The sequence below is a fragment of the Oratosquilla oratoria genome, chromosome 23, assembly GCF_046742065.1.
Source record: "Oratosquilla oratoria isolate Oo_2021 chromosome 23, ASM4674206v1, whole genome shotgun sequence".
NCBI lineage: Eukaryota > Metazoa > Arthropoda > Malacostraca > Stomatopoda > Squillidae > Oratosquilla > Oratosquilla oratoria.
Genome location: NC_134799.1, coordinates 4,669,841 through 4,690,435, shown reverse-complemented (window position 1 = coordinate 4,690,435; position 20,595 = coordinate 4,669,841). Strand labels below are relative to the sequence as shown.

At 39.3% G+C, this 20,595-nt stretch overlaps 1 protein-coding gene across 3 annotated transcripts in view; it reads right to left on the bottom strand.

Annotated features, from left to right (window-relative positions):
• Nucleotides 1-19,183, bottom strand: part of LOC143037899 (ran-specific GTPase-activating protein-like) — a 28,791-nt gene extending 9,608 nt beyond the window's left edge. The window contains exons 1-3 of one of the 3 annotated variants that reach the window (XM_076206544.1): nt 19,037-19,183; nt 7,659-7,828; nt 5,851-5,953 (exon numbers count right to left, since the gene is read on the bottom strand). In XM_076206544.1, the coding sequence (XP_076062659.1) occupies nt 5,851-5,953; nt 7,659-7,828; nt 19,037-19,051 (288 nt within the window). In that variant the 5' untranslated portion in view covers nt 19,052-19,183. Of the gene's footprint in view, nt 1-5,850; nt 5,954-7,658; nt 7,829-18,585; nt 18,728-18,860; nt 19,000-19,036 lie in introns of those variants that run through there. The other 2 variants (XM_076206546.1, XM_076206545.1) reach the window with 2 other exon arrangements.
• Nucleotides 19,184-20,595: the final 1,412 nt, after the last annotated feature.

The window sequence follows — 20,595 nt, the reverse complement described above, 5'->3', positions numbered from 1 at the left end:
ATCAGTCATTGTCTTGTTGGCAAACAAAGGAAACTGTGTCAAACAGGTTGGTGTGTGTGTGTACTTGTACCATCCACCACTGGGTTGCCAAATTTACCCACAGGGGAGGCAGCCAGACTCCTACCATTGCGAAGAGGTCTGTAAGTCCTAAAAAGACAGGGGATCAGGCTAAATCTATTGTGAAACATGAACTAATCTAATCCACATGTGACAGCCAGACAAGTGAAAGAAACAAACCCAGAACTGTTCAAAGTGTTCAGTGAGAACTATCAACCACCATATTGCTGAATTGGGGTACATGAGCTACCACTCAGTGAAAAAACCTCTTCTGACCCTTATGCAAAGGCTATTTTCTTCATCTGCTGGCCAGACTTCTTGAGGGCAACTATCTAGGGTATGGTTTCTGCACTTAGATCCTTAGTATTGATCATATTGGTAACACAGGATGGCTCAGAAGATGTGGTTGGGTTGAAGAGGGGGTCCTGGACAGAGGGGTCACGGCACACAACCTCCCTCCTCACCATCAAGACCATGACTGACATTAATTCTTGGCTTGCTGATAAGCTCCACCCCTTCCCCATTCGCTGTAGGCAGACAGAAGTTTTGGTGCAAAATCATGAGACTCATAATATGGGTCTTTCCAGATTTTACAAAATTATTGTCTGCCTCATCCCAGGCAGACAATACTTTTGTCAAGCACTGTAGAATGTAGGTGCAAGATGTTCGAGACGAATGCAAACTTGAAGTAGGGGTGTGTCATACCAATGTGGTTGTTTAATTAGTACATGGAACAAGTGAGGAGTGAACGTAAGTTACAAGTTGAGAGAAACGGTTAAGAATAGTCGTTATCTGCAGCCCCACAGCAATCACCAAATCCTAAAATCTTCTCACAAACCTATCCAGTTAGAAACTGAAATGTCCATTTCTGTGAATGGCAAGTAGGAAAAGAATGAATCTTCAAAGTCTCCAGTTGTCAATTTTCTGTGAAAAATCATATTTACAAGACTTTTCATTACCCTAATGCATGGAAGATGAACAAAGATATAGTAGTAGGGAGGTATTGTTGTAGTCTTGGGTATGAATCATGGTGGAGAAATGATGTTGAAGATGTGTTTCGAAAGGGACTTGATGACTATGATCAGAAAATGTTTAGGAAAATAGCAAAGAATAAGTTTATATGGGGAAAGTGGTGGTACCCAGAGGATGGGAAGAGTTCTGATGATGATGGTATGGTTTAACAACACAAACTCCCTGTATCAAGCCCTTGGATGGAACCCCTTTACAGCGGGCTTCGTAGTGTGGATTTTAATGAGCCACCATCCCCTAACAACACCCTAACCTGCTCGGTCAGCAACCTTCCAGAAACCTACATTTTCAGGGGAGAGAGTTGGAGATTCAGATAATTTTTGGTAAAAGAGAAATTGACAATGGAGGAAAAAGGGAGTAGGGGGGGCAAGGGAGGGAGGTGGAGAAATGTTGAGAGTAAATATAATAAATGAAAAAGAATACTAAAAGAACTAAGAAGTGTGGGAGATGGAGAGGTATACAAGGGAAACTGGAGTAGAATGGGTTTATTTCAGGAAGTGATGAACTGTACAAAGCATGCGAGATAAGGATGAGGAGGAAAAGAAGCAGCAAATGCCAACATGAGAGGTGAAGGCTGCTGGGGAAGACAAGCAAGAGTATGTGGAATGGGTGCAAGTCAGAATGAGGGAAGCATATAGGAAGTATAAGAGGAGAGAAGCAAAAGACAAGGGGAGAGAGGCAAAGGATAATAATCATTGTTTAAAGTACCACTATGTGGAAAAACCCAAAGTTGCTGACAACATTCGTCAGGCCCCGCAAGAGCTCTTTCTGGTAAGACTTCCGACTGTAGTCCATGAAAGAGGAAGGCAGCTACGGACAAGCAAGTCAGTTAAAACACAATGTCAGGACAAAATCTTAATTGGTACAATGTTTCCGTTATTCATGCTCAATCACGTAATTGGTAAAGGTCAAATGACCAATAAAGACTTCATCCCCACGTGGTGCTTTTCCCTGACTCATTGTTGTTATGTTGTGTTGGTGTGGGAGGGACCTAGGACAGGTACACCCAGGGTGGTCCCACAAGACAGGCAGCAAAGCTGCACATCTTCAAAACCTCTCAACCCCCTCAACCTTCACCTGGAGGTGCAGCCCTGAGGGGTTGCCACTCAGTTTCTGGATTGGGCCCCAAGATATCTTTTTCAATTTCAACTGTATATCTTACACTTTTCACACATGGAGAGCTTACAACCAGCATCTGTTCTCCTCTCTCTACCACCTTCAGCCAGTGACAGAAGAAGTCCAACACTGATACAATACAATCCAAAGTTTCTTCCCAGAGAGTTCTGTGGGCAGTTTAAGGATAACAGCTAGCCACTGGGGCTGTGGGTTTAACACTTATGTGAAATTTGAAACAATAATTGTATTGGTGTGTGACTGTTTCAACATCACTAGCTGAAAATGACAGGAGAGAAGTAGTAACCGAATGTCAGCTCTCCAGGAGTGAAAAGGTAATAGAAATTCAGTGTCAGCCTCTCAGGGCTGCACATCTTGATTAATGTGAAGAGGTTGAGTTTTTGAAAATGTGCTGCTCTGCCAAATATCTTGTAGGAGCAAGCCCCACAACAAGGCAACCATCGTTGCTCCTTGAAAACAAAAATGAGAAAGTGAGGTACAAGTTTGACATAATTGAGAGAGGAAAAGAGAGAGAGAGAATAGGGGGGTTGGAAGGAATTTATGAGATGGTGCGAGTCAGTTGGCGAGGAAAAAATGAAGGGTACAGAGGGACAGATTACAATGGACGTAAAAGTACTAAGGAACAGCAGTGTAGTGTATTCAAGGGAATTGTAATGCGAAGCATTAGGCCATGAAATAACCCAATGAAGAAATACTGCAATATGTGGGTATGGCTATTGTGGAGCAGCATAGGATGTGATGTCTTCTGTGTGATGGTTGAATCAAGAGCACTTCATTTCTATGGCTAGGCCCACTTGGTGTTAGTATTTTGTGCTGCATGGTGACCTGACAGTTATGATAGCATGGATTTTGCTTCTGTTGGGAGTTACTTTTTTCTGTAAGACTAATATCTGGAGGGATCTGATAGGGTTAGGCAGTCAGTCTTGAAGTAATTTGTTTCAGGCTCATGGGAAGGAGTAGGTATGGAGATTCTGATGTGAGGACTATATTGGTGTGATGTTTTTGATGTATTGTTCTACTAATTGACTTGACAGGAGGTGGGGTTGAGTGGATGGTGGCTGTGTGTGGATATGATGTGCTCTGGAAAGGGGAGTGGTTATGTATGAATGCTACTTTGATGCAGCCTGAAAGGATTCTCCGTCTTCTCTTTTTCAGTACGAGGGGGTTACCGATTCAGTGGAGTGGCCTTGCTGTGGATGTGCTATGTCTTGCTGCATTGCTTCTGACCCAGGGCAGTGGGCGGGGTACAGGGGTGCATCCATGGGGAGCTGGGATGGGAGGGAGGAAAGGGTGGTGGATGGAAATGGAATGGGTGGGAGTAAGTACTTGCCTTTTGACTTTGCTACCTCCCTTGCAAGGGAGAAAAAGCCCTTAGAGTACATAGATTCTACCAGTTACATGACACAAAGTCGAGTCAATTCTTGAATTGTCAAGGCGAGGTTGGTGGGGTAAATAATTGGGTGAGGTAGTTGGGCTTGTAGTTTGTGGTTGCAACTGCTTTTGACCAAGTGCGGTAAGGAACAGGGCAACTCCTCAACATGAGGTGCCAAGATGAAAGTGGAAATTGGGTAGGTTTTATCGTTTATGATGTGCTTTGGCTGCCAACCCCATTACAAGGATAAAATTGAATTTGTATTATTTTCTCACTTCTTGGATATGTGGCAAGTATTTCCTTCGCTCTACACTTAGGCTAACACACTGCTCTGGGTTAATTTTCAAGACTCGTATATAGCCTTTACAGAGGCATGCATGGTGAAAGAAAAATATGGAAGATGATGTAATCTGATGCACATGTGATGTTTAAGCCAAAAGCCAAAATAAAGGAAGGGGGCCTCTGCCTAAGTACTAAATACAAAATTGTGGAATCCTTTAAACTAGTTACTAAAATGTCATTTACTCCACTCTTTATATTATCAATATTTTGTTACTCTATTCCCCATACTGGATCACAAAAAATAAACAAGTAAAATAAATAAAATTAACATTAAGTACCAAAATGAAAGTAGACACAACCTTACAATTCAGAATCCCAAAAGGAAATACTAGGATTTTAATCTACAGTGGCCGCGAAAAGTTTGGGCACAAAATTATAGGCGCCCCAACTTTCCCCTAAACTCAAAACATGCGAAAAATACAACTTTCCACCCAAACTTTTCGCTATTTTTCAATGCTAGCGTTTGTACCCGTATTTAGCCGAGACAATACACACTATTTGGCAACTCTGTTTAGGCGCACTCGATGTCACATGGAGTCACTTTCTAAACATCTCTCACGGAGAATAGTCTTTCTTTGCGGTGGTCTCTGTTTTTGTGCCTTGATATCTCCGTAATGGGAAGTGGTAAAGAACTGGAAAGAGACACAGTTGTTAAAATCATAACTCTCTATAAGGAGGGTTATAAGTGTAAAGATATTGCTACTCGTGTGGGAATTGGAGTGCGTCAAGTGCAAAAGTGGACCAAGAAATTTCGAGACGAAGGAAGTGACATCATTCGTACTCCAAAGCATCGCTCTGGTCAGCCAAGGAAGATATCAAATTGTACTTCTACGGTTCTAACTGCCTCCTAATAACCGTAGGAGGCAGTTAGAACCGTAGAAGTACGATTTGATATCTTCCTTCACCGACCAGAGCGATGCTTTGGAGTACAAATGATGTCACTTCCTTCGTCTCGAAATTTCTTGGTCCACTTTTGCACTTGACGCACTCCAATTCCCACACGAGTAGCAATATCTTTACACTTATAACTCTCCTTATAGAGGGTTATGATTGTAACAACTGTGTCTCTTTCCAGCTCTTTACCACTTCCCATTACGGAGATATCAAGGCACAAAAACAGAGACCACCGCAAAAAAAAAATACTACTCTCCATGAGAGATGTTTAGAAAGTGACTCCATGTGACATCGAGTGCGCCTAAACAGAGTTGCCAAATAGTGTGTATTGTCTCGGCTAAATACGGGTACAAACGCTAGCATTGAAAAATAGCGAAAAGTTTGGGTGGAAAGTTGTATTTTTCGCATGTTTTGAGTTTAGGGGAAAGTTGGGGCGCCTATAATTTTGCGCCCAAACTTTTCGCGGCTTCTGTATATTGACCATTATCACAAGCACACTATCTTGTTGCTTTCTGAAGGCATACACAAACATCAGGAACTTCTCAGCAGTCTTAAACATAGTTCTTAATGAAAGCGGAGTATACATACTCCTTGGAATACAAATTATAGCTTAAAAATTATCCATGGTGAAATAAGCGATGCCATGGCAGTTGAAATGAGTCTCTCATTAAATACTTGAGCTTGGATCCATGCAAATATGTACAAATCTTGTTTTCTCCAGCCAAACAATAAATAACATCTGTCAATTAAACATGCAATTATATACTCTCAGAGATTTTCTACTTGTCATCCTTGGGCACCTGAAGAAGGGCTTTGCACAGGGTGACCAATCAAGCACACTGCATCTCGTTCACACCTGCGTGACACTGAAATTGGTGCTTCAGTCATTGTGGTTCAGCTTTCTGTTCATGCATGCCCATGCCACGTGTTCCACAACCAAAACTTTAAAGTCTGCAACTTGCACTCCTGAGCATTCTGGCAATCCTTCACTGCCCCTACACACTTCCGACAAAATAACTCACAAGTTTCTTATCACTATTCTTGAGAATCTTGACATTGCCAGTTCCTCTTTCCTTCCACTCTGGTGGTGACTCTGAGGTGTTGTATCTGAACATCTTGCATCGTCTGCAATAAGGTTATTAAAAAAGTAAGTTGACTAGTTAACATTACATGGCACCCATTACTTGAATCAGTCATGATTACCGAGATTTATGAAGCACCCACAAACTAAAGGGGTACCTATTCACTAAAAGCATGGTCATTTGTAAGTAAAACAATTATGGTGCAATTACTTTATGTGGTAACCACCAAACTACTATTTATAACACCAATGCTAAATGAAAAATGTTGTTTAGAAATATACAAGATTGAGCAATAAATGAAAAATAAACATTTAACCTAAACAGAGGCACAAAGAAAAGTGCAACCACCACTCAACCACTTTAAGAAAATTACACAATAATTATTTGAAAAGCATAGGCAAGCACCTATACATTTAAAATAACTGCACACACATGCATACTTAAACCCTCCAGAAAAACACTCTTGCCACTTTTTTTTTTTTTCTTTTTTTTTTATCTGCCAGGAATGGGCCTCTGCTTGTATGTACATGTGTGACTCTCCATGGTCTTGGATTTGTGATTGACATCTGAATGTGAGCTCAAAGCATATATATGGCCCAATCTACGAGTTTCACTACCTTACCCACCCAACTCCTTGTCCACCAGTGTTGACTTAGTGTTTCAATGCTTTTCAGCCTTGGGAAGGTACTTGAACTTATAGAACATTCAGTTAGCAGTTGAGTGCAGTACCACTACACCAGTAAGTGAATGAATGAGTGAGTGAGTGAGTGAGTGAGTGAGTGAGTGCATGCACGCACACCTTACATCCATGAGGATTTAAGATGGGAGGGAGACAACAAGCTTATGGACATGTGTGGGATAGGTGTAGGGTGGGTGTATGTTCCAACTCGTTCATTCTCACATGTGGGAAAGGACCTTTTGGCAATTACTTTTTATGTATCTGTGGACTTAAACACGAAGCTGATGACAAACTGCGAGAGGCAGCTCCCCTCCTAGGTGTGGATGGAGTGAACATGTGAGGGCGACCAAGGATGACATTGATGGATGGGGTAAAAGGGGCATTGGGAAAGAGGGGAATGTCTGTTGAGGAAGGATGGGAAAAGATGAAAGATTGGGGTGGGTGGAGAATGGTTGTGTATGGATGATGCTGTGATGTGTGGAAGGGAGTGGGTGGGAGGGTGAGGAAGTATGTGTGAATATTCTGACAAAGCCCAAAGGGATTTCTCCCAATCTTCTCTTTTTCTGCACGAGGGGACAGAGAGGGGGTTGCCAATTGAATCAAGCAGCCTTGCTGTGGATGTGCTGTGTCTTGCTACATTGCTTCTGACCCAGGACAGTGGGCGAGATGCAGGGACGTCCCATCATCCAAGAGGAATCAAGATAAGACAGAGGGAGGAGTGAGTAGGAGAGGATTTTATGCCTTTGTTTTTGGCTACCTCTCTTGTAAGGGGGAAAAAGCTGTTGGTATATGTATGTATGTATGTATCTGTATCTATATATATATTAGGGCAAACTCCATGGCCAAATTTGGTTTCAAGTTATTACCAAACAATTTTAACTGGCAAATAATCCCCAGACTGTAGGGTTATAGCCAATCACATACCAATAAATCACCTTTACCACACACATACACAAAGGCACTATTACTAAATAACTATATCAACAAAGACACTAATACATGTACTAACATTTATTTACAAATATGCACCCACACATGTTCACTCTAAGAACAACTAAACCCTCCTCACAGTTTCAGTATCTCCTCCTCATCTTCCTCGTTTGTCTTGACGGAAATTTCAGGCAACTGCACCACGGGTTCAAAATATGGATCATGATCACTTGTGTCTGCTACTGGTGTGCTGTCTTCTGAAAGGGTGCTTGTGTTGGCACCGGTCCCACTCTCATTCTCTGGATCCGCCTGGAAATATAAGATAGGTATTCAGCAACTGACATATCTTACTCTCATTAGCTGGCTGCTCAAGAGAGATTCATCACTAAATATATATAACAAAGGCCTTTTTCCTCTTTAAAGAAGCCTAGTCGGAGCACGCCTCGACTTTTCACATGGGAAGATTACTGTAAAGTGGGCCTAGCTTAAAAGCCTGTCACTGTAGCACTTTCTGGCATTACATTTAGGCTTGATTCACACTATCGGTCCGGTCGCGCTCTGCTCCCACTCCGCTCTCAGTCCAGTCCAATATTGTCTCATTAATTTCAGTGGAAGCATTCACACTGGCGCTCTCGCTCTGCTCTCGCTCCAGTCATGGTTCAGTAAAAAGATATTTTTACTGGAGCGAGAGCGGACTGTGAGCGCCAGTGTGAACTCAGTTGCCACGGTCCTGCACCTCCTGCTCCACTCCAAACGAGATTCAGCCTTCATATAAGCAAGTAGTGTTGCCTTCTGTCCTACCAAACCATGGATAATCCAAAGAAAACACCACAATGCGATCATGCGAAAGTTAGACGAATGATAAAAATACGTTTTCTTTTTATTTATCACTGATACAATGACAATGCATACAGCTAGGATATACATAAGCACCAACTGAATGAAATATAACCTACAAAACTTACTTTAATTTTGTGGTTTCAGATGAAATGCTAATAGAATTAGTCAAAGGTAAACCAGAGCTGTATGACCTGACTTCGCTGCACTACAGTGATAACGTGGCAAAAAGAAGAAGCTGGGTTGTGAAGGTAAGAAATTCCATACAATAGCCTAATGTCCACTGTGGAAATGCATTTCCTATCCTCACTAAACAATTTTCCTATAAAATTATGTTTGCATAATTATCATATTGCCAAGGTACTGAGAGAAAAAAATACACATTATTAACCGAAGAAAGAAGTTCCATATGTATAATAACAGCCTATTATCCACACAAGTTTGTTTGTCTACTTATATTTTATCATTTTGCCAAGGCATTGAACCAGCTAGGGAGCTGAAATAATCTTTCAGTGTTTCTCTAACGCCAAAAGCCTCCCTTGTAGCATTTCCCCCTCTTCCTCTCATTGGACGTACTGTGTTTGATGGAGGCATGGTAACAGTATCTGGTAATGCAACAGCATTTGGGTGTATCAGATTGTGAAGTATGCTTGTTGTTGTAATGATTGCATTAGCATTAGAAGGCATAGCTTTAAGTTTCCTTAAATATATTCTGAAGGTTTGCACTAGAATACCAAATGTGCACTCAACTATCCTCCTGGCTCTAGATAATCTATAATTAAAAATCCTTTTCTCTACATTATGTTCAGTCTGTGAACCTGGGTAGGGCCTCATCAAATTTCTCTTCAGCGGGAAAGCCTCATCTCCCACTATAACGTATGGTGCAAGCACATCAGTGCCAGGAAGTGCAGCATCTTCTGGTACATTTCAGGTCATCCTCAATTTTGGGTAGTATTTTCTCAAATGTTCCTTTGTTCATTCTGAAATAGCTGTGGAATTTACTCTCATCATCAATAAAATGAGGATGCAGAGTATGAAATTCTCCTTCAGTCTTCCTATCTTGCAACATAGGATGAACCCACAATCTCTTTCTTTTTCTATTTTGTTTTCCTTCTTCTTCTTCATCATCAAGTGCAATAGCGATTATTGCCAACTCGACATCAGAAAAGTCACACATCATTCATAACTGATGGTAAGACTTGTACTGGTGTCGAGGGAGGGGGAATGACGGGAGCGATAGCGGAGCGAGAGTAGACCATACGTGTGAATACCTCAGAACCGAGAGCAGAGCGCAACCAGACCGATAGTGTGAATCAACCCTTCTAGTAACATGTACCTGAGACATGTCGTTTCAGTTTAATGAGAAAGAACTTCCATTCTCAGGTTAGAATATTGCCTCCTCCCAAATAAGGAATTTATATTGCAGAAGAAATTCATGTAGTATCCCCTTACTATGAATATGGCTGCTGCCATGCACCCTTGTACCATCTGCACTCGTTACCTTTTACCCTATGTACCAATACTCTAGGCATTAGTATTACCATTGGTAAAATAGGCAGTTTTTGAAAATCCCTAATACTAAGCAAAATCTATCAAACTATTACCTGGCATTGAGATATATATATATATATAATATATATATATATATATAAAATATGCATATGTATGTACACACACACATAACACAGGCTTCTTTCCCATTATAAGGGAGGTAGTCATGTCACAGGCATGCACCCACTCCCACTCAATACCCTTGTTTCCTTCTTATCTTAGCTCCTCATAGATAAAGGGTCATCCCTGTCTCCTGCCTACCACACAGGTCAGAAGCAGTGCAGCAAGATAGAGTACATTCATAGCAGGGCTGCTTCACCTACACACTGACCCCCACCCCTCTCCCAGTCCCCTAATGTGCTGCATCAATACATTCATACACATTTTCCACTCACCCACAGCTCCTGTTTTCTCCCTTCCTTGCCCTGAAGACATTTCCCCCTCTTGCTTGTTGTCCCTTTCACCCCATCCATCCATCTTATCCTTGGTCATTCCCTTAGGTTCACTCCATCCACACTTCTTTTGCTGATCTTTCTTCATTCATTCTTTCTGTCCAAACCACCCCAATACTCTTTAATCAGCCATATCCACCTCCCTTTCCATCCCCTCTCTTCCTCACCTCCTCATTTCTCACTCTATCCAACCTTATAAACCCTCTCTGACAATTCATCTTAAACACATTTAAACTTTTTCAATCTGTCTGTCTTAAATTCCAAATCTCCCCCACATATGCATGTGTATGTCTATATATGAATTTATACACAAATATATACAAAACAGAGAGAGAGAGAGAGAGAGAGAGAGAGAGAGAGAGAGAGAGAGAGTGAGAGAGAGAGGAGAGTGAGAGAGGAGAGGAGGGAGAGAGGAGAGGAGGGAGAGAGGAGAGGAGGGAGAGAGGAGAGGAGGGAGAGAGGAGAGGAGGGAGAGAGGAAGGAGAGGAGGGAGAGAGGAAGGAGAGGAGAAGAGAGGAGAGGAGGGAGAGAGGAGAGGAGAGGAGGGAGAGAGGAAGGAGAGGAGGGAGAGAGGAGAGGAGAGGAGAGGAGGGAGAGAGGAGAGGAGGGAGAGAGGAGAGGAGGGAGAGAGGAGAGGAGGGAGAGAGGAGAGGAGGGAGAGAGGAGAGGAGGGAGAGAGGAGAGGAGGGAGAGAGGAGAGGAGGGAGAGAGGAGAGGAGGGAGAGACGAGAGGAGGGAGAGACGAGAGGAGGGAGAGAGGAGAGGAGGGAGAGAGGAGAGGAGGGAGAGAGGAGAGGAGGGAGAGAGGAGAGGAGGGAGAGAGGAGAGGAGGGAGAGAGGAGAGGAGGGAGAGAGGAGAGGAGGGGATTTATGTATTACTAAAGATGCACTTCCAGTGATTAATTGGATGAAAGAAAAGATTATTGTAAATAAGACCCTTTGAACAACAGGGGTACCAAGTTTTACCCTTTTGAAGAATAGGGACCCCATTCTTCAAAAGCTAAAAAAAAAAAAAAATTGTTTGCCATTCCCTCCAATATAGATATAACCGAGCTCTTTCACTTCTGCTTTTAGTGGTAATCAGAACCTATTTTTTCTTCCATCTCTATTCATATGCCTTGTAATCACACTTTCATGCTATAAGAATAATCTCTTCTACTGCTTCTCTCCTGTCAGCCCAATACTATACCCGATAAAATTATCATCCTTCTTCATGCAGCTTAAAAAAGAAAAAAGTGTAACTGTGTATGCAACTATATATTATATATATATATAATTTGTGTTTCTACTTAACTGTTTTATACGGGATGGGGAGCTAATTTGTTCTTAATTCTTGTATGTTTTTTGCACACACTATTTAACCTAAAGAGGTGTGTGTGTGTGTGGGGAGGGGCTACATTTGTGGTGTCCCACCTTTGTATCTCGCAGTGTCTAGTTTGCTCTTAAATTCGTGTATGGTTTTTACACACACTATTGTTTTGTCCAGTTTGTTCAGTGTCCACCACTCTGTGTGAAAAACTTTGTCTCAGATTCAGTATACTCATATTATCCTCCAGATGTTTTATCCATCTACTTTTTATAACCTTTTCACAGAATTTAGCTACTATTGGTCTGTAATTTGTTGGATCTTCCTTATTTCTTTCTTTATAAATTGGTACGATATCAGCATTATTTCAGTCTTCTGGCATTTTTCCTTCTTTGAGCGAGCAACTTGTGTTACATATTTTGTCTGCTAGTTCTTCTTTACATTTTTTAATATCCTATTTGCTATTCCATCTGGGCTGTGTGTTTTTCTGACGTTGAGGTTCATTCTTTGATCCATTATTTCCTTCATTGTTATTATTTCACTTATTGGGGGGGGGGGGGTCACTTCTCTCCCTTCAACCTGTTCTTGTATTTTTTCTCTAGTGAAAACAGACACATGTTGTAATTGTATTTACCTGATTATATTTACCTAATTGTAATATACAGGAATGGAGCAATGCTAATAGGTCCTGTCTCCTATTCTCTAATTTTCTAAAATACCTAGACTCAAATTCATGTACGGTTCCAACTTAATTTCTTTGATTTCCAATGATTATGTATTTACCGAGTTGTATTTGAAGAGAGCTATGCTCATAGTGACCCGCTTTTGCATGCATGCAGGAACCCATATATTTAAACATACTCATTGGAACATATTAATTACATCTCATTCTTATATATGGCTCAATCCATTACCACCACCCCAAAGTTTCTCTTGTACAAGACCCATGGCTCCCATGTAACCAGCAATGGTCACTGGACAAGAGAAGCACAAGAGGACATGGGAAGAAAATCAAAAAACATAGCTACAGACAGGGTTGGCTGATTTTTATCATGATGATTTAAATCAGTGATTTAAATAAAGATTTAAATCAAATGATTTTTTTTTTTAAAATCATCGATTTAAATCAGTATTTACTTCTGCCCAAAGCAATATGGAATGTAAATGAAAAATATAAAAACAAACATAATTATACCTGCTTTATATATTTCTGAGAAATAGAACACTAAATGTTTCTTTTTACTGTACAGTACAACAAACATTTTCACATCCATTAAGAAAGAAATCAAAGGGTTTTATTTGTAATGAATGAACTGAGGACTAGAATGTTAAATCACTTGCTTTTGCAATAAAAACATAAAAAATCCACATGCTATTGAATAAGGAAATCAAAAAGGTTTACTTAAAATGAGCTATACTTATTTCTTTAAGTAATGAATTTAAAAAAGAAAATTATTGCAGCCTGTATTCAGAGCAAAAGCACACTGACTTTATACTAAATGCTTTTTTTTATTGTACAGTTCAACAAAAAATTTCACATCCATCAAGAAAGAAATCAAAGGGATTTACTTGTAATGAGCTAAGGACTAAAATGCTAAATCACTTCCTTTTGCAATAGAAAAAAAATCTACTTGCTATTGAATAAGGAAATCAAAAAGGGTTACTTATAATGAGCTATACTTATTTCTTGAAGTAATGAATTAAAAAAAAAGAAAATTATTGCAGCCTGTATTCAGAGCAAAAGCACATTGAATTTATTCTGTAAAAGCAATCTTCTTTTAAAAAATAATGAAACACTTCTCTGAAAGTAGTTCAAAATTTTTTTGAATATAAAAAGTAAGGTTTTTAATTCTTTTGACAATGAATTTGGTTCTTTTAAGCATCCTGATCATTAGTATCATCATATACATCCATTTTGTGTGCATTCATAGTTTTAAACAAAAACACCAGTTTTGCAGCTTTTTCTGTTCCCAGCCGTACTATACCATAGCTTGAAAAAACTCGTTCAACCCCTGATGAAGAAGCCACTGCAGACAGTAGTTGTTGTGCTGCTGAAATGACATCCCTATCCAACACATTTGAATGTGACCTCCACCATTCAACAGCTGACATAGACTTGGTCACAAAATCACTGAACTTAAATGCATGGAAAGGAGGCAATTTGGCTTGAAATTTCATGATGACTGGGACAAGTGAAGGAAACCTTTCATTAGCATAGTCCATTGCATTATTCACTTCTTCACTAAGCAGTTTTCCTTGAAGGGAAGGATGAATTAGGTTTGCAAGAAGATGAGCTTGTGTTATGACTTGGTCATACCTCTTTCTCACAGCAGTTAGGGCATCTCTGCCATTGCTTAAAGTTGTGATTAATTCTTTCCAAATGTTCACTGCTTCAGCAATTGTACATTTATCAATCTGTGCTTTGTCTAAAGCCACAGCTGTTGGTTCTAGTCGTGCAAGTAGGTCCTCTGCTGACCGCTTCAGGGTTAAGTTAGACACCTTTTCTCTAACTCTGACATCAATTTGCTCCCTATCAACTTCACATATTTTCATGAGAGCTGGCCAGTTCTTTATATATGTCTTCAGACAGTTACACATGGTATTCCATCGTGTGTCTTGAGGCATAACAAGACGTTGCTCACCTTCCTGACGATATCTTGCAGAAGCATAATGATTGTTTCTAAAGTATTTTACTATATTCACCACATGCTCTTTAATATTGTCAATTTCCAGATCATGAGCCAGAAGATTCAAAATGTGTGCAGTACAGCCATAGGTCACCAGCTTCAGTTCATTTTCCTGTTCTAACAGTTTCCTCATTTTGTTTACATTAGCTGCATTATCTGTAACAACACTGCCAACATGACAGTCAAGTTCTTCTTTACACTTCTGAATTGCTGATTTTGAGAGCTCAAACATGTTATAAGCAAGTGAGAGATGATGCAACACTGTAAAAATACCTCAAATGTATTTTACACTAACATATAGAATATATATATAACTTTCACAATATCTTTTGTGCTGATTATTAATAAAATCAAAAAAATCTGATTTAAATAAAAAAAATCTGATTTAAATCAAAACATTCCGATTTTTTTGATTTTTTTAAAAAGATAAAAAAAATCACCAACCCTGGCTACAGAAGAGATCCGAAGAAAAACAGTTTTCCACATAGAGTGGTGGACACTTGGAACAAACTGGACAATGAAATAGTGTGTGCAAAAACCATTCATGAGTTTAAGAGCAAACTAGACACTGAGATACAAAGGTGGAACACCACAAGCATAGCTCCCCTTCCCGCAAAATACAACTAGGTAAAACTATGTAAATACAGGGAAGGTATATTGTGTTGTTGTCTAGGGATGGGTAGAATGGGGCATTCAGTATATATATATATATATATATATATATATACATATATATATATATATATATATATATATATATATATATATATATACATATATATATATATATACATATATATATATATATATATACATATATATATATTTATATATATACATATATATACACACACATATATATACATATATATATACAATATACATACACACATATATACATACATATATATATATATATATATATATATATATATATATATATTACACACACACACACACACACAAGTTAAATGGAGACATCATCACTTCAAGAGATAGCCACGATGACGATGAGACACACACCCAAATCAAAACTGCATCAGTAAACACCAAAGGTGCATGCCAGTATTTCAGTGCTGGCACCTAATTGGTATGATCAAGCAGACTCTGGTTTTGGACTCCACTCTGACACTTCACATCACCCCTACAACCCGAAGTTAGAAGCCACAGTTGTGAGGTATGAAGACTATCCCATCTTTCTGGGTATAACGAACACTAGTGAAAAGCAATGACAAGACAACAACAATAAATCCATTCATGAAGTGGTTTATGGGAAGCACTGGTAACTTGGCCAGTTTCCTGTGGGATGCACCTCTACTGCTAAAGAAATCCCGGAGAACAGTTGGATTTGTACCAACAGCCCTTATATGATACATAATTCATCTTTTGGCTTTTGTTCAATTAATCAATCCATTCTTCCTGGTCTCTGGCAGACCTGCAGCCTTCTAGTAACTGGCAACCTCAGGGTGGGCCCAATAGTTACTCTGGGAAGAAATATTGTGTTGTTACCTTCAGATTGTTATACTATTTCCTAAATCTCGTGACCCACAAAGTGTTGTCTGCCATGAATCAAAACATTCAGCATATACTGGAAGCTGTCCACTACCCCAAGTATGTTAACATGGAATATTCTAAATGCTTATTGATTTTGTCATTAAATGGTAGGTTGTGTGTGTAATTGTTATACATGTAAAGAAAAGAAGAGGCTTATCAAACGATGTGGCATCTTAAGTCAGGTGACATTGCCCCGGCTCCCGACCAAGGAATTTCCATGGGGTTGGGTTGGTTTTTTTTTTTTTTTTTTAGTAATTACAGAGAAGCTGAGTGTGGGTCTTTGGGCCACTTGCAGTCTCTTTAATTATACCAGTCATACATGCAAATATATAGAAAATTGTCTCCCCTGTTTTCTTTGGAGATGGTTTAGATGTGGCAATGCTGCTGGTTTTGCAAGCCACATCCTATGGATCACCAGATAATGGCAGAGGTAGTGTGGTGGATTGTAGTACAAGATGTTCTGTATCCTATTTGCAGAGGTTGCATCCAGGGCAGTTTGAATCTGTGGCATGGGCCTATTCTGTGTTGGTACTATTTTAATGCTGGATATTTTCCTAAATACAGTTCTTGTCAGGCATGTTTTTTTCTCATCTCTATGGGTTGAAACACCGAGTTTGATGGTCTGTCTTGCAGGGGTTTTTCAGTGATGACTGTATATTTTGTGGTGTAGGTAGCATGTTATAGCTGTCTGAATAGTAAGTTGCTGTTGTTTTTTTCACTCAATTGATGGTGGTTGTGAAATGTAGTGTGAAGGGTGTGTAGTGTTCCTGTCATTTTCAAGTGGTGTTTTATAAGATGAGTTTTGGTTTATGTGCAGGTGTCCAATTTACCTAGTTATATCTTTCAGGAAGGGGAGCTACGCTCATGGTGTCCCATCTCTGTATCTCGCAGTATCTAAATTGTTCTTAAATTACTAAATGGTTTTTGCACACACTATCATTTCTTCCAATTAGTTCCATACGTCCACCACTATGTGGGGAAAGGTGTTCTTTTTCAGGTCTCTTCTATAACTGTCCCTTTTGAGTTTCTTTCCACATCCTCTTGTATTTCTCATATACCAATAAAGTAAGTCTTCTCTATCAAGGACTTCCATGCTTCTCATGATTCTATAGATGGTTAACAAGTTTCCTCTTTCTCTTCTTTGTTCAATGGCCGGTAACTCTAGTTTCGACAGCCTCTCTTCATATGACAGTTCTGAAAGTGTGGGGGCCATCTTCATGGTTGCTCTTTAGATTCTTTCAATCTTCCTTATATTCTTTTTGGTACTGGGTGGTTTTGGTGCATCCTAATATTACTCTCAGTGCTATGTTCTGTAAAGCTTGTAAACTGTTGGTTTGTCTAGCTGATTGTTGTTGTTGTTGTTGTCGTTCCCTAGACTGTCTGTCCGAGCAGTCCCGTCTCCCCAAGGAAGGCCACAGCCGAAACTGGGTTTTCCCACAAATCCTTTATAGAGTGTATGTTGTGTTGTTTGCATGCAGAGGCAGTCAAGGTTGGTTTTTGTGGGTTGCTTTTAGAAGTTTATTAGTTTCTTTCTGTAGCCCATTGTCAGTACAGTACCTGTCAAGGAGTTAACCACTTCAGTACAAGTCAAATTCTCATGCACAGCATAGGCTTCCATAGGTGTGATTCATCACACTACTCGCATTATAAAATATAAAAGTCACTGCTGTACTACTCGTTCTCTTTTACTCTTAAGTAATAATAAACACAGAAAACATGATCATACCAGTTAACAGAATCTAGGGTTAACTCATGTACAACTACAAAAAAAATATATATAATCAAGACGCCAATGCCAGCATCCTCGTGTATCCACTCATGCCTCATGTGCTGAAGTGGTTAAGTAGGTTCGCTTTAGTGTTAATTTTAGCTGTCAGTTCTTTGATATTTGGGCTAAAAGTCAATTGAGACAAATGTGAAGCCTAAAATTTTATGGTCCTTTTACAATGGAAGATTTAGCCATTCAGTATTATAAGGTACTTTCATGATTCATGGATGTCTGGTAGGAGCAATGTCACTATTAATTTCAGGGGTGCCCTGTCCATTCTTTTGACTTCTGAAACATATTCTGGAATAAAGTGTAAAAATTCCAAACTCCATAATTCATGTTTCTTGACACTAGTATTTAGTATATGCCCTAGTAAATAAGGTTGGCCAAACAAACATTACAACAAAATTAGCCAAAACCCATTGTGACTGTCATTCAACTGCTAAGAAAGATTACATCTTAATTTATGACCTTTCATTAAACTTCAGATAAAATGAATATGCATCCTGAGGAAAATTATTTCAATCGACCATACAACATTAGTCAAGCCCACCACTTCAATAGCAAATAACTGTTTAAATTTGCGTATCATCCTGAGAGTGAGTGCTTTCGTTGGGCAGGTATTATGGAATGGCACCTCCTGCCCAGCAACAGCAGAGTACAAATGTTGTACTAATAAAAAACAAAACAGAGCTAAGTTATACATATATAAGCGTTCATCATTATCTACGCAGCAGAGAGGAAATTAATTCCCATTCGCAACATCCTAATAATGAAATAAGGTATTCTGTACTTAAACGAACGAGTTGCATCCCATTTAATAAAAAAAAACTTAGTACTTACCACCCACTCCAAAAGATGGCCCCACAAAACAACTTTGAATAACAACGAATGTTTAACTACAGGTTTACCATTGTCGTATCTGCTCAGCACCGTGTTAACGTAGTCCACAAATACACTTCGTGATAGCTGCTGTCACTCCCAAAATATTTCCTTTGTGTAAAAACCAACGGCCATGTCCAACATGAATAGACCTGCGCTGGCAATACGGTACCCCTCCTTCAAATCCAGAAAAACAAGACCCCCAACCATTTCAAACATAAGCTGGTGGAAATCTAATCAGCTTATTAATTTTTACCACAGGGCACCTGTTTCAATATACGTAAAACGACAGAAGGTGACTGACCATTATTAAATTAGTTATTGCAATTTCGTAGTCTCTTGAATTCCCGCCCAAACTTGCAAACAATACGTCGTAGTTACATAAACACTGTTCATTTGCACCTAAAATAAAATGCTTGTCTATCAAGATGTCATCTATCCGATCATGAACTACACATTAAACTATATATGTCTCCTGACCTTTTCTGGTGCCATGATTATTGCGATGTATTGAGATTAGTATACCAATCTTCGACGAGCGTCCACTCTACAATGTAAACAAACTGCTTTAACTGCGATGATTGGCAAAAGATGGCGCAACTCGTACCGTACTTTCTACATATACAGGAAAACAAACAAATCGGAATAGTGTCAGTCTTCCAATGATAACATTTAAATTGAAGGATGGAAAATATTTGATGATACATGTTTGGTATTTCTATATAAAACCATAAACACATTCGAGTACATCCTTTCGACCCCCATATTTCTCTCTCTCTCTCTCTCTCTCTCTCTCTCTCTCTCTCTCTCTCTCTCTCTCTCTCTCTCTCTCTCTCTCTCTCTCTCTCTCTCTCTCTCTCTCTCTCTCTCTATCTATCTATCTATATATATATATATATATCTATATATATATATATATATATATATATATATATATATATATATATATATATATATATATATATATATATATATATATATATATATATATATGTGTATATCTGTATACCCATCTGTCATCACACATTTTTGCTTTTACTCATGATCGTAGCTATAGCCTGCGTCGCACACTACTATCCGCCCCCCCCTTACACTCCCACCCTGCAACGCACTCCCCTTCATCACAACGAGAGTTAATTAATAAGAATTATTTCACGGAACCGTAACAACAATAGTGGCAGTAGTAATAGTAATGACAATAGTAATGGTAATAGTTGTGGTAACAGTCGTAGCACTAATAGTAGTTCTAAAAGTAGTAATAACAATAGTAACAAGAAGTAGTAGCAGTAGTAGTAGTAGCAGTCGTAGTAGTAGTAGTAGTAGTAGTAGTAGCAGTAGCAGTAGTAGTAGTAGTAGTAGTAGTAGTAGTAGAAGTAGTGGTAGTAGCAGTGGAACTCAGTAGGTTGCAGTGATGGTGATGTTTGTTGTTTTTAGTGGTGGTGGTGGTGGTGGTGGTGGTGGTAGTGGTGGTGGCGGTGGTTGCAGGGATGTATCTAACACTGGCTGAAACTGTAAAAGTTGGTGCTGTAGTGACAAAGCACACCGGATTACTTTGTCAGCATGTTATCAACTGGCGCTGACAAGACGGTTATGATTTCATAACCGTCACCAGTCGTCGCCGTCGTCGTCGTCACCATTATCATAGTTTTTATCATAATCATCACTAATTTAATTATCATAAGCAACATGATCATCACCATTATCATAATTTTTATCATCATAACCATCACTATTTTCATTATCATAAGCTATATGATCATCACCATTATCATAATTTTTACCATCATAACCATCACTATTTTCATTATCATAAACTATATGATCATCACCATTATCATAATTTTACCATCATAACCATCACTATTATCATTATCGTAAGTTTCATCATCATCATCATCATCATCATCATCATCATCATCATCATCATCATCATCATCATCATCATCATCATCATCATCATCATCATCATCATCATCATCATCATCATCCGTGTTCCCTCTCGTCGGCAGCAAGGCTTTCACCTCTCAATAGTCTCTCTA